We start from the raw sequence: 13,216 nt of genomic DNA on the forward strand, positions 1-13,216 counted from the left end.
GTGGCACAAGATGGCATGGGTGACACAGCAGATGTGGCACTGCGTGGCACGGCACAGGTGGCACAGGATGGCATGGCACAGGTGGCACAGCATAGCGTGGGTGACACAGTATGGCATGGGTGACATGGCAGATGTGGCACAGGATGGCACAGCATGAGTGGCACAGAATGGCATGGGTGACACAGCAGATGTGGCACAGCATGGCATGGCTCAGGTGGCACAGAATGGCACAAGTGGCACAGCATGGCACAGGTGGCACAGAATGGCATGGGTGACATGGCAGATGTGGCACAGCATGGCACAGCACGGGTGACACAGAATGGCACAGGTGACACAGCAGATGTGGCACAGCATGGCATGGCTCAGGTGGCACAGCACAGCTGACAGGTCATGGCACGAGTGGCACAGCATGGCACAGGTGGCACAGAATGGCATGGGTGACACAGAATGGCATGGGTGACACAGCAGATGTGGCACAGCATGACATGGCACAGGTGACACAGCATGGCACGGGTGGCACAGAATGGCATGGGTGACACAGCAGTTGCGTCACAGCATGGCATGGCACAGGTGGCACAGCACAGGTGGCACAGCATGGCACGGGTGACACAGCAGATGTGGCACAGCATGGCATGGCTCAGGTGGCACAGCACAGGTGGCACGGCATGGCACGGGTGGCACAGCACAAGTGACACAGCATGGCACAGGTGGCACAGAATGTCCCAAACATCCTGGGGACACTGCGAGCCACCCTGGTGACACCTGCGATCACCTGCACAGCAGTGACACAGCCGTGCTTCCACCCTGGCGCTGTCCCTCTCCCCGAGGGTGGCTCTGCCGCCCGTCCCCACGCCGGCTGTCCCCGTGTCCCCATGTCCCCAGGTCGGACACTGCCATCCTGTACAACGACCGCTCGGTGCTGGAGAATCACCACATCAGCGCCGTGTTCCGCCTGATGCAGGACGAGGAGCTCAACATCTTCGTCAACCTCACCAAGGACGAGTTCGCGTAAGGTCCCCGCTGTCCCTGCCATGTCCCCGCGATGTCCCCGCGCTGTCCCCAGCCGGCCCTGACCCCCTGTCCCCCTCCGGCAGGGAGCTGCGGGCGCTGGTCATCGAGATGGTCCTGGCCACCGACATGTCCTGCCACTTCCAGCAGGTCAAATCCATGAAAACGGCGCTGCAGCAGCTGGAGAGGTGGGTGGGGACAGTGGGAGGGTGGCAGGGTGGCTCTGGGGACAATCTGAGCGTGGCGCTGCTGTCCCCAGGCTGGACAAATCCAAGGTGCTGTCGCTGCTGCTGCACGCAGCCGACATCAGCCACCCCACCAAACAGTGGTCAGTGCACAGCCGCTGGACCAAAGCCCTCATGGAGGAGTTCTTCCGGCAGGTAGGGCCGGAGGCGGGTGGGGGGGCGCGGGGGACACCCGTGGGGACACCACGCCTGTCCCTTGCCTTGCCAGGGGGACAAGGAGGCCGAGCTGGGGCTGCCCTTCTCGCCCCTGTGCGACCGCACCTCCACGCTGGTGGCCCAGTCGCAGATCGGTGAGTGTTCCTGTCGCCATCCTGTCCCTGTCCTGTCCCCGTCCTGTCCCCACGCTGTCCCCAGAGTGTCCCCAGCCGCGCCGTGTCCCCTCCCGTCCCCAGGGTTCATCGACTTCATCGTGGAGCCGACCTTCTCGGTGCTCACCGACGTGGCCGAGAAGTTGGTGACACCCCTGGCCGAGGATGGCTCCAAGGCCAAGGGCAACCCCGCCGCCACCCAGCAGCCCAGGTGGGTGTCCCCGTCGCCGTGTTCTGGGCGCCGCGGTGGCGGTGGTGGCCCTGCTCCAGCTGTCCCCGTTGTCCCCCAGCTCGCAGTGGCGGCAGCCGTCGCTGGATGAGCACCTGGAGGACATCAAAGCCGACCTGGCCGGGTTCCGCTCCACCTGGACCAAGCACATCCAGGAGAACAAGCAGAAGTGGAAGGAGAGGGCGGCCAGCGGTAGGGGACTGTCACCAGGGCCACCAGGGCCACCGGGGCCACGGGGGAGGGGCTGGGGACAACCGCAAGCCGCGCAGGGCCACCTCTGTCCGAGCATCCCCGGGTGGGGAGGCGACCCAAGCACGGCGCGGGTGGCCCCGGACTGTGCGGGTGGGTGACCCCGGGAGGTGACACAGATCCCGGGAGATGACACAGATCCCGGGAGGTGACACAGATCCCGGGGTGTCCCCGGTGACCCTCAGCCCGTGTCCCCTCCAGGCATCACCAACCAGGCGTCCATCGACGAGCTGTCGCCGTGCGAGGAGCCCGCGGCCGCCGATCCCCACAGGGAGAACGGCGACGTGGAATAGCAGCGGGAGGAGCGAGGTGGGCGCGGGAGGGGAGGGGACACCGCGGGGGGGGCGGGGACATCTTGGTGACTGTCCCCTCCCGACAGGTCCTTGTCCGGCCGAGTGACACCGTCTCGTCCAAAGTCGTCGATGTCATCGAGTTCAGCACCATTTTTGTAGGGCAGGAGAACCCGGGGCCAGGCTGGGGTCTGTGTCACCTCTGTGCCAGGATTGGTGTCACCTCTGTGCCAGGCTCGGTGTCACCTCTGTGCCAGGATTGGTGTCACCTCTGTGCCAGCCTCGGTGTCACCCCTGTGCCAGGCTCGGTGTCACCCCTGTGCTGGGATCGGTGTCACCTCTGTGCCAGGATTGGTGTCATCCCTGTGCCAGGATTGGTGTTACCTCCGTGTCAGCATCAGTGTCACCTCCGTGCCAGGCTCGGTGTCACCCCTGTGCTGGGATCGGTGTCACCTCTGTGCCAGGCTCGGTGTCACCTCTGTGCCAGGCTCGGTGTCACTCCTGTGCCAGGATTGGTGTCACCCCTGTGCTAGCCTCGGTGTCACCCCTGTGCCAGGATTGGTGTCACCCCTGTGCCAGGCTCGGTGTCACCTCTGTGCCAGGAGCCCCCCCGGGACTGCGCTCGGTTGGGTGTCACCCCCGTGCCAGGCTCGGTGTCACCTCCGTGCCAGCATCAGTGTCATCTCTGTGCCAGCATCAGTGTCACCTCTGTGCCAGGAGCCCCCTGGACTGGACACGGATCGGTGTCACTCCCGTGCCAGGCTCAGTGTCACTCCCGTGCCAGGCTCGGTGTCGCCCTCGTGCCAGGATCGGTGTCACCCCGTGCCAACATCAGTGTCACCTCTGTGCCAGGAGCCCCCCCAGGACTGGACACGGATCGGTGTCACCCCCGTGCCAGGCTCGGTGTCTCCTCCGTGTCAGCATCAGTGTCACCTCTGTGCCAGGACGCCCCGGGCTGTCCCCCCTGGCCCCCCAGCCGTGTCGCCGGTGTCACCGGTCCCTCACTGCCACCCCCGGTCCCCCGCTGGGCTCCGTCCTTAGGGATTTTTAAAAACGCTTTTCCCGCCCCGCCGGGCGCTCGGGACGGGGGTGGTGGCACTGGTGACAGCCAGGTGGGACACGCTGTCACCCCGAGGGCCACCGCGCTCCCTTCTGTGCCCGCGGGGTCTGGCTGGTGACACCGTGAGGGTGTCCCTGTCCCTGTCCCCAGCCCGGCCGGAGCATCCCAGCCCAGGGACAGGGACAGGGACAGGGACAGGGACAGGGACAGGGACAGGGACAGGGATTGGGACAGAGACAGGGATAGGGACAGAGACAGGGATAGGGACAGGGATGGGGACAGGGACAGGAACAGGGACAGGGACAGGGATTGGGACAGGGACAGGGACAGGGACAGGGATAGGGACAGGGACAGGGACAGGGACAGGGATGAGGACAGGGACAGGGACAGCGGCAGGGATGTCCCCTCGGGGTCCCGCCCGGCGCGGCGCGGGCGGGGTGGGGACAGCGGGAGGGGACAGGGACAGATCCCGTTCCGGTGTCCTCCAGCGCGTGCCTGGAATGTCCCCTCTTCCCACGACCCCTGCGACATCCCGGGATCGCTCGGGATTGCTCGGGAACGTTCGGGAATGCTCGGGAATGTTCGGGAACGCCCGGGATGTCCTGCAGGATCCCTGCTCCGGCGGGAATCCCGGAATGCTTGGGGCATCCTGGAAAGTTTGGAGCGTTCCAGAATGTTCGGAGCATCCTGGAAAGTTTGGAGCGTTCCGGAATGTTCGGAGCATCCTCCGGCAGTGCCTTGGGAACCCGGCTGGCGTCTCCTGGTGTGCCTGGAGCTTCCCGCAGCATCCCGGAGCCCTCCGGCCTCGGGAATCCTCCGGGATCCTGGATCCAGGTGTTCCCTGAGAATTCTGTGAATCCCTGGGAATTCTGTGATTTCCTGGATCCACCAGGCCTTGGGAATCCTCCAAATTCCTGGATCCAGGTGTTCCCTGAGAGTTCTGTGAATCCCTGAGAATTCTGTGATTCCTTGGATCCACCTGGCATCAGGAATCCTCCAGATTCCTGGATCCAGCCTTGAGAATCCTCCAGATTCCGGGATCCATCAGAACTTAGGAATCCTCCAGATTCCTGGATCCAATGTTCCCTGAGCATTCTGTGATTTCCTGGATCCCTCCGGCCTTGGGAATCCTCCGGGATCCTGGATCCAGCCTCGGGAATCCTCCAGGATCTTGGATCCAGCCTTGGGAATCCTCCAGATCCAGGTGTTCCCTGAGCATTCTGTGATTTCCTGGATCCCTCCGGCCTCGGGAATCCTCCGGGATCCTGGATCCAGCCTCGGGAATCCTCCAGATCCAGGTGTTCCCTGAGCATTCTGTGATTTCCTGGATCCACCAGAAGTCAGGAATCCTCTGGGATCCTGGATCTGATGTTCCCTGAGCATTCTGTGACCTCCTGGATTCCTCATGTCTCGGGAATCCTCCAGATTCCTGGATCCAGGTGTTCCCTGAGAATTCTGTGACCTCCTGGATTCCTCATGTCTCGGGAATCCTCTGGGATCCTGGATCCATCAGGTCTTTGGAATCCTCCAAATTCCTGGATCCAGATGTTCCCTGAGTGTGGCTTGGACATCCTCCAGCATCCCGGATCCAGCCTTGGGAATCCTCCAGATTCCTGGAATCCGATGTTCCCTGAGCATTCTGTGATTTCCTGGATCCACCAACCTCGGGAATCCTCTGGGATCCTGGATCCACCAGACCTTGGGAATCCTCCAGATTCCTGGATCCAGGTGTTCCTCCAGCATCCCGGGAATGCCTCGGGAATCCTCCAGCCTCCTCCTGGAGTGTATGGAGCATCCTCTGGCACCCTGGGAATGCTTGGGAATGTTCCAGAATGCCTCAGGAATGCCTCGGGAATGTTCAGGAATTCCTTGGCAATACCTCAGGAATGTTCTGGAATGGCCGGGGAATGCTCCGAACCCTGGGAAAGCCTCAGGAATGTTCTGGAATGTCCCGGGAATGTTCGGAAATTCCTCGGAAATGCCTCGGGAATGTTCAGGAATTCCTCAGGAATGTCTCTGGAATACCCCGGGAATGGTCCGAACCCCGGGAATGCCTCGGGAATGTTTGGGAATTTTCGGGAATGCCTTGGGAATTCCTCGGGAATGTTTGGGAATGTTCTGGAATTCCTCGGGAATACCCCGGGAATGCTCCGAACCCCCGGCAATGCTTCGGGAATGTTCCGGAATTCCTCGGGAATGTTCTGGAATTCCTCGGGAATGCCCGAACCCCAGGAATGCCCCGGGAATGCCTCTGGAATTCCTTGGGAATGTTCTGGAATGCCTCAGGAATGTTCGGGAATTCCTCAGGAATGTTCGGGAATACCCCCGGGAATGCTCCGAATCCCCGGAATTCCTCGGGAACGTTCTGGAATGTTCGGGAATTCCTCGGGAATGTTCGGGAATTCCTCGGGAACGTTCTGGAACGTTCGGGAACGCCCACATCCCGCTCCGGCTCCAGCCCCGGCTCCGTGCCACCCCGCCGTGTTTGTATTTTTCTACCCCCGTGTCCCCTCCCCCTCCGTGTCCCCTCCGTGTCACCCCTCGGTCACCGCTGGCAGAGCTCCACCTCGCCCCGCCGCATGTGTCCCCCTCGCGCCGCCGCTAACGAGCAATTAATTAATTAATGAGTTAATTAATAAACGCCGCCGCCACCACGGCCATGCTCCGGGCACTTGGGGGGGTTTGGGGTCACTCCCGAGGTCACCCTTGAGGTCACACCCGAGGTCGAGGGGACACTGCCATGGCTTGGGGACAGCCGGGGGTGGGTGTGACCCCCCCAGCACCCAAAAAGGGGGGTCGTGACCCCCACCTCACCCCAGCACCCAAAAAGGGGTTTTGGAGACCCCCAAGCACCCAAAAGTGTCCCTTTTGTGTCCCTTTTGTGTCACAAGGAGGAGGCGGGGGGGGAAAGGATCCCTTTAATTCCGGCTGAGGGGGGTGATGTCCCCGCGACCCCCCCGTGTCCGTGTCCCCTCCCCGTGTCCGTGTCCCCTCCCCGTGTCCGTGTCCCCTCCCCGTGTCCGTGTGCACACGCGTGTCCCTGTCCCCTCCCCATGTCCCCTCCCCGTGTCCCCTCCCCGTGTCCAGGTGTCCCCCCCAGGTGTGCACAGGTGCGGGGGTGACACTGGGGGGGCCCAGGGGACACCCCGAGGGTGGCAGTGAGGTGGGGGTGAGTCGTCTGCTCGGTGTCCCCAGGGTCACCTGTCCAGGGGGGTGACAGTGAGGGGGGGGGTCTGCTCAGTGTCCCCAGTGTCACCTGTCCTGGGGACCCTGGGGGGTGGCAGTGAAGGAGAATCTGCTCAGTGTCCCCAGTGTCACCTGCCCTGAGGTCCCCGAGGGGAGAGGACAGCCCTGGCGTTGTCCCCACACCCCTCCGGGGGGGACAGTAAAAAAAAAAGAAAAAAAATCAAAATAATTCCGGGCAGCCCCAAAATCTTAGAAAATGGAATAAAAAAAGTCTCCGCTGGCATCCGGATCCCGCGGCCACACCTGGGGACAAGGGACAGCGCTGGGGACACGTGGGAGGGGAGACGCCCTGTCCCTGCCCTGTCCCAGCAAGGCCACCCTACCCCTGTCACTGTCCCTGTCCCTGGGTGGTGGCCGGGAGTGTCCCAGTGGTGTCCCAGTGACATCCCAGTGCCCCCCAAGTGTCCCAGTGCCACCCGAGTGTCCCAGTAAAGTGTCCCAGTGTCACCCTAGTGACGCAATACCCTGTCCCAGTGACATCCCAGGGTCCCAGTGACATCCCAGTGCCCCCTCAGTGTGCCAGCAAAGTGTCCCAGTGCCACCCTAGTGCCCCAATATCCTGTCCCAGTGACGTCTCAGTGTCCCAGTGGTGTCCCAGTGGTGTCCCAGTGCCCCCCAAGGGTCCCAGTGCCACCCTAGTGCCGCAGTGCCATGTCCCAGTGACATCCCAGTGCCCCCCAAGTGTCCCAGTGCCACCTGAGTGTCCCAGTAAAGTGTCCCAATGCCAACCTAGTGCCACAGTACCACACCCCAATGACATCCCACTGCCCCCCAAGTGTCCCAGTGCCACCCTAGTGTCACTCTACCCTGTCCCAGTGACATCCCAGTGCCCCCCAAGTGTCCCAGTGCCACCCTAGTGCCACAGTACCACGTCCCAGTGACATCCCCAGTGTCCCCCAAGTGTCCCAGTGCCCCCCCACTGCCCCAGCCCGATGTCCCACTGCCCCAGCCCGGTGTCCCCAAGTGTCCCCAGTGTCCCCAGGCCGCACCTACTGGCCGCTGCCCGCGCTGTCCCCAGGCTCTATATGGCTGCCATCCTCAGTCCGGCCACGCCGCGTGGCCCCGGGGGTCCCAGCTCGGGGTGTCCCCGCCTGGGGTGTCCCCGCCTGGGGTGTCCCATCCCCGGGGGTCCCTGCGGGTGTCACAACACAGGGGGGTGACCTCAGAGTCCCCCAGTTCCCCGCTGTCCCCCCCGAGCCCCCCCAACTCACGGTGGCCGAGCAGCGGGCAGGAGCCGCCGGGGCTGTGGCGGTGCTCGGTGTCGCCGCGGTGACAGCGGGCGGTGGCGGCCACCTCGTCGTCGTCGTCGCCGCCCTGCGCCTGCTTGCACAGGTGATGCTTCACCATCATCTGCAGCTCTGCCGGGCAGGGAGCGGCGCTGGGGGGGGCGCGGGGGGACCCTGGTGACAGTCCCCACCCTCCCGGCGACACCGAGCCGCCCGGGTGGCCTCGCGGTGGCGTTTGTCACCCCCCGAGAGAGGCCAGCGTTGGGGGGTTCTGTCACCCCATGTGGTCCTCCGTGTCACACCCGTGTCACCCTGTGTCACCCCCGTGTCACCCCCGTGTCATCCCCGTGTCCTCCCGTGTCACCCCCGTGTCCCCCAGTGTCACTCTCGTGTCACCCCCGTGTCCCCCAGTGTCCCCTCCGTGTCCCCCCGTGTCCCCCCATGTCACCCCGTGTCACCCCGTGTCACCCCCGTATCACCCCGTATCACCCCGTGTCACCCCGTGTCACCCCCGTGTCCCCCCTGCGGCCCTCCGTGTCACCCCCGTGTCCCCTCCGTGTCCCCCCGTGTCACCCCCCCCGTGTCCTCCCGTGTCACCCCGTGTCCCCCCGTGTCCCCGTGTCCCCGTGTCCCCCTGCGGCCCTCCGTGTCCCCCGTGTCCCCCGTGTCACCGTGTCCCCCGTGTCACCCCGTGTCCCCCAGTGTCACCCCCGTGTCCCCCTCGTGTCCCCTCCGAGTTTCCCGTGTCCCCCCGTGTCCCCCCGTGTCACTCCGTGTCCCCCCAAGTACCTTTCATGGTGGGGGTGGTGCGGGAAACCTTCTTCCTCTGCCGGGGGGACATGGCCAGTCCCGACTGCGGGGTGACACGGGTCAGGGGTGTCCCCACAGCCTGGGGGGGTCCCCCAGGTGTCACCACAGCCCCCCCGCGTGTCACCACAGCCCCCCGCGCAGTGTCACCTACCTTCAGCAGGGGGTTGGGCAGCCGGTCCTCATCGATCTCTGGGGGGACAGAGAGGGACAGGAGGTCAGCGGGGGGGTTGGGGGTCCATCTCGCCCCCCCTCGATGTCACTGCGACCCCTCCCTCGCTGTCCCTGTTCCCCGGGGGTGGCGTGGGGACAGTGCCACCACCCCAGCAGTGACATCGCCCCGCCATTGTCACGGGGACCGGGGTCACCCCCCCCGTGCGGAGGGGTCCTGAGCATCGCGGGGGGGTCCTGAGCATCGCGGGGGGGTGCTGAGCACTCCAGGGGTGTCCCTGGGTGGGCTGCGACCCGGGGGTGACACGGCGACACCGCGAGGACCCACCTGGCGACGATTGGTCGCTGCTCAGGACCAGGTTGGCCGGGGTCGGTCGGCGCCTCCGGATCTGGGGGTGACACAGGCGACAATTAGGGACACCCAGCGGTGCCCTGACCCCCCCCCGCTGTCCCCGTGTCCCCGCTGTCCCCGTGCCCGGGGCGGTGGTGGCTCCTTGGGGACAACCTCGGCCGGACACACGTGGCTTTTCCATCGCGGAGCTAATTATACCCGGCCGCGGGAAGCGCGTGGGGACAGCGGCGTGGGGACAGCGGCGCGGGGACACCGGCGGGCCCTGCCCTTCCTCCGCTGTCGCTGTCCTTGCCCAAGGTCACCTGGAGCCGCTCCGGCCCCGCGGCCACCCCGCCTGAGCCTTTTGGTGGCCCCGGGGAGGCTTTGGTGGCCGCGGGGTGGTGGCGGTGGGGACGGTGGTGGCTGTGGGGACAGCGGTGGGGACAGCGGTGGGGACAGCGATGGGGACAGCGGTGACCCCGCGCCCCCTTTCCCCGCTGACCCACTAACTGAGCGGCTCTGAAAAAAAAAACCCGAATTATGCCGGCGAGGATTCCCTAATGAGGCGGGCTGCCTAATGAGATGCTGATGAGATGCTAATGAGGCGGGCGAGCGGCCGGGAGCCCCCCCCGGCCCTCCGCACCTCCCCCGGCCCCTGCCCACCCCCCCGGCCCCTGCCCACCCCCCCGGCCCCCCGGCGCATCCTCCCGTGCCGGCCCCGTCGCCATGGAAACGCGATCTGGATATTAAACGGAGATTAGAGGCAACCGGGAGTCGCCGGGAGTCGCCGGGAATCGCCCCGGCCCCGCCAGGACCTACGGATGAGCCCCCCCATTTTGGGGTGGGGGTCCCCACAGACCCCCCCCGACCGCCTGGAGATGGGGATGGGAGGATTGGGGTCCCCCCAGGTCGGGTGAGACCCCCCAGGCTCCAGGATGCGGAGCCCCCCGGGACGCTCTGGAGCCTCCAGCGGGCGGGGGGCGAGGCTGTGTCCCCCCCCGGTGCCACCCCCGGCGCGGGGATGGGGAGGGGACAGCGGTGCCACCTGCTCAAGGTCACCCAGGTGGAGCCGAGCGCCCCGAGCTGAGCCCTCCCCCCATTCCCGGTGCGGACCGGGGGGGGCTCCGGGCGGGCGGGGGGATCCCGGCGGTGCCCCCGGGAGGGGATGCGATTGTCCTCCCCCTCCATCCATCCCTCCCTCTGTCCTCCTTCCCTCCCTCCCTCCCTCCATCCCTCCTCCCTCCATCCCTCCTCCATCCCCCATCCCTCCATCCCTGCCTCCCTCCCGCCTCGGCCGCGCTCCGCTCCCGGCGCTATTTTTAGATCAATCTCCACCATCGATTAAGGAGAGCGGCGGGATCCGGGAGCAGCCGGGACGGGCCGGGAGGGACACCGGGAGCGACACCGGGGTGGCACCGGCAGCGACACTGGGCTGGCACCGGGAGCGACACCGGGGTGGCACCGGGGTGGCACCAAGAGCGACACCGGGGGTGGCACCGGGGGTGGCAGCGGGATGGGGACAGCTCACGACACAGCAAAACCCACCCGGGATTGTCCCCCCCGGCCCCGGGGACACGAGCAGGGGGACTTGGGGACACCGGCAGAAGTGCAGGACAAAGGCCAGGGCCAGGCCTGGCACCCAAGGGGGACACCCGGGGGGACAGCCACGGGGGTCTCGGCAGAGATGGGGGTCAGGGAGCTGCGGGACCTGTGGGGACACGGGGACAGTGGGGACAAGGTCCTTCGGGAGGGTGGGGCTGGACGGGTTTGGGGACAACCCTGCAGGACACGGGGACACCGCGGTGTCACCCGGCGAGGTGTGACACTGCCGAGCCCCCCCATCAAGACGAGGGGAGCCCCCTCGGGGACATCCCAAAAAGAGGAGCGGGGAGGGGACATCATCAGTGTCACCTGCTGCCACCGCCCAGGGCTGTGTCACCCCCAGCTCAGGGCCTGAGAGGCGCCGGGTGAGACCCCCGGGAGGGGAAACTGAGGCAGGGAGGTCCCCGGGCCACCCGGTTGTGACAGGGACCGGGCTGAGGGTGTCCCTCGCTGGGTGCTGAGGGGATCCTGCCCTCCCCCATCAGCCCCCCAGCTCTCCCGGGGACCCCCAACTGTCACCCTCGCTCCTGGGGACCCCGCGCTGCTGCCACCGAGCCGGGTGGTGGCCCCAGATGGTCACACTCGGTGACAGCGCCACGCTCGCCCCCACTCCGCTGGCACCGGGGGGTCCTCGCCTGCCATCCCCAGGGACCCCCGGCTAGGGGAGACGCGGCTGGGCCACCCCCATCTTCCTCATCCTCCTCATCATCCTCATCCTCCTCATCCTCCTCATCCTCCTGAAGCCCCCGCTGGTGCCGGGGGTCTCCCCAAAGCCCCCTTGGCGGGCTGGGGGCGCAGCGGGGCGGGGGAGGTGACAGGGAGGGGGTGGCAGTGCCCGGCAGTGTCCCCACGCGGGGTCAGCCGCTGCCCGGGGGTGTTCCCGGACCGACTCCGGCCAGAGCAGGGGCTGGGAGGGCCGAGGGGACCCGAGGGGACCCGGGGGGACCCGGGGGTGTCGCGGGCCAGACCCCCAGCCCGGGGTGGCCCCGGTGGCGTCGCGAGGAGCAGCACATGGCCCTGGCACTGCCACCCCCCGCCCCGCGGGGCTCCGGGGACAGCGGCGACAGCTCTGCGCGGGTGTCCCCCGCACCGGGGGCTGCACGGCTGTCCCCGCGTCACCCCCGGCCGCGGCGGTGCCACCCCCGGGCCGCTCTCGGTGTCCCCCAGCCCGGGCCGTGCCCCCGCCGTGCCCGCAGCCCCCCAAAGCCCCCCCGGCTCGCTCCGCCGCGGCCCCCCCGCTGTCCCCCCGGTGTCCCCGCGGTGTCCCCGCGGTGTCCCCTCACCTGCTCGGCCGCCTCCGGGTCCAGGTGGGGCTCCAGCAGCGGGACGGTGAACTGGATCTTGCGGGGGCTGTTGGGCTCCATCGCGGGCGCGGCGGCTCCGGCGGCTCCGGCGGCTCCGAGCGGCCACGCCCAGGCCACGCCCCTGCCACGCCCAGGCGAGGCCACGCCCACCCGGCAGCCCCGCCCTGGGCCCCGCGCGCGGAGGGACAGTGGGACGCGGGGATGGACAGCGGGACACGGGGACAGGGCTTGGGAGGCCGGGATGGACACGGGGACAGACACAGGGACACAGGGATGGACACAGGGACATGGGGACACGGGGATGGACACACGGACATGGGGACATGAGGATGGACACACGGACAGTCAGGAGAGGGGGACAGAGCCTGGGACACTGCGACAGACGGAGGGACACGGGAATGGTCACACAGAGCTGGGACATGGGGACAGACACAGGGACAAGGGGACAGACACGGGGACACAGGGACAGACACAGGGACACAGGGACGGACACAGGGACACAGGGACAGATACAGGGACATAAGGACAAACACAGGGATGGACTCTCGGACATGGGGACAGACAAACAGTCACAAGGACGAACTCCAGGCCACTGGGACAGACGTGTGGACAGAGCCAGGGCACGGGGACAAACAGAGGGACACAGGAACAGACACACGGACACAAAACTGGGCACAGGAACAGAGCTGGGACACAAGGACGGACAGAGGGACACAGGGATGGACACACAGAGGGACCCTGGGACAGAAAAACAGCCACAAGGACGGACTCGGGGACACTGGGACGGACACGGGGACAGACCCAGGGACACGAGGGTGGACACACAGACCCTGGGACAGACACACAGACCGTGGGAGGGACATGGGGACATCCCCCACAGGGACACCCCGCCCGTCAGAGCCCCAGGGGAGAGAGGGACAGCGACAGGGACAGGGACAGCGACAGGGAGAGGACAGGGACAGCAACAGGGAGAGGACAGGGACAGCGACAGGGAGAGGACAGGGACAGCAACAGGGACAGGGACAGCGACAGGACCCCCCAGCGCAGTCAGGGCGGGGCAAAGTCCGGCATCTATTCCCCCCTTGCCCTCCAGGACAGGGGGTCAGGGCCAGGCTTGGGGACTGCCCCAGCAGGGCCTGG

At 66.5% G+C, this 13,216-nt stretch overlaps 2 protein-coding genes and 1 long non-coding RNA gene across 3 annotated transcripts in view; 2 read left to right on the forward strand and 1 right to left on the reverse strand.

The window, feature by feature from the left end:
* The window catches only part of LOC146425796 (dual specificity calcium/calmodulin-dependent 3',5'-cyclic nucleotide phosphodiesterase 1B-like), a 12,152-nt gene extending 8,300 nt beyond the window's left edge, over positions 1-3,852 (forward strand). The window contains exons 6-14 of the mRNA XM_085041086.1: positions 656-1,008; positions 1,095-1,196; positions 1,268-1,388; positions 1,462-1,543; positions 1,646-1,772; positions 1,852-1,982; positions 2,241-2,348; positions 2,419-2,959; positions 3,007-3,852. Coding sequence (XP_084897212.1) covers positions 656-1,008; positions 1,095-1,196; positions 1,268-1,388; positions 1,462-1,543; positions 1,646-1,772; positions 1,852-1,982; positions 2,241-2,332 — 1,008 coding nt within the window. The 3' untranslated portion in view covers positions 2,333-2,348; positions 2,419-2,959; positions 3,007-3,852. The remainder of the gene's footprint in view (positions 1-655; positions 1,009-1,094; positions 1,197-1,267; positions 1,389-1,461; positions 1,544-1,645; positions 1,773-1,851; positions 1,983-2,240; positions 2,349-2,418; positions 2,960-3,006) is intronic.
* A 575-nt stretch (positions 3,853-4,427) lies between these two features.
* LOC146425797 (uncharacterized) lies at positions 4,428-5,050 on the forward strand. The gene is made up of 3 exons (XR_014846368.1): positions 4,428-4,595; positions 4,682-4,902; positions 5,025-5,050. It is a non-coding gene; the product is annotated as an uncharacterized LOC146425797 (long non-coding RNA).
* A 1,751-nt stretch (positions 5,051-6,801) lies between these two features.
* On the reverse strand, positions 6,802-12,234 carry LOC146425798 (protein phosphatase 1 regulatory subunit 1A-like). Its single transcript, XM_085041251.1, has 7 exons — positions 12,056-12,234; positions 9,168-9,228; positions 8,823-8,860; positions 8,651-8,714; positions 7,847-7,993; positions 7,625-7,767; positions 6,802-6,878 (listed from the first exon to the last, which is right to left on the reverse strand). Exons 1-6 carry the CDS (start codon positions 12,134-12,136, stop codon positions 7,625-7,627), a joined length of 534 nt encoding a protein of 177 aa, XP_084897377.1. The 5' UTR covers positions 12,137-12,234; the 3' UTR covers positions 6,802-6,878.
* Between the last annotated feature and the right edge of the window lie 982 nt (positions 12,235-13,216).

The sequence above is a fragment of the Lichenostomus cassidix genome, chromosome 29, assembly GCF_008360975.1.
Source record: "Lichenostomus cassidix isolate B80296 chromosome 29, HeHo_3.0, whole genome shotgun sequence".
Lineage (NCBI taxonomy): Eukaryota > Metazoa > Chordata > Aves > Passeriformes > Meliphagidae > Lichenostomus > Lichenostomus cassidix.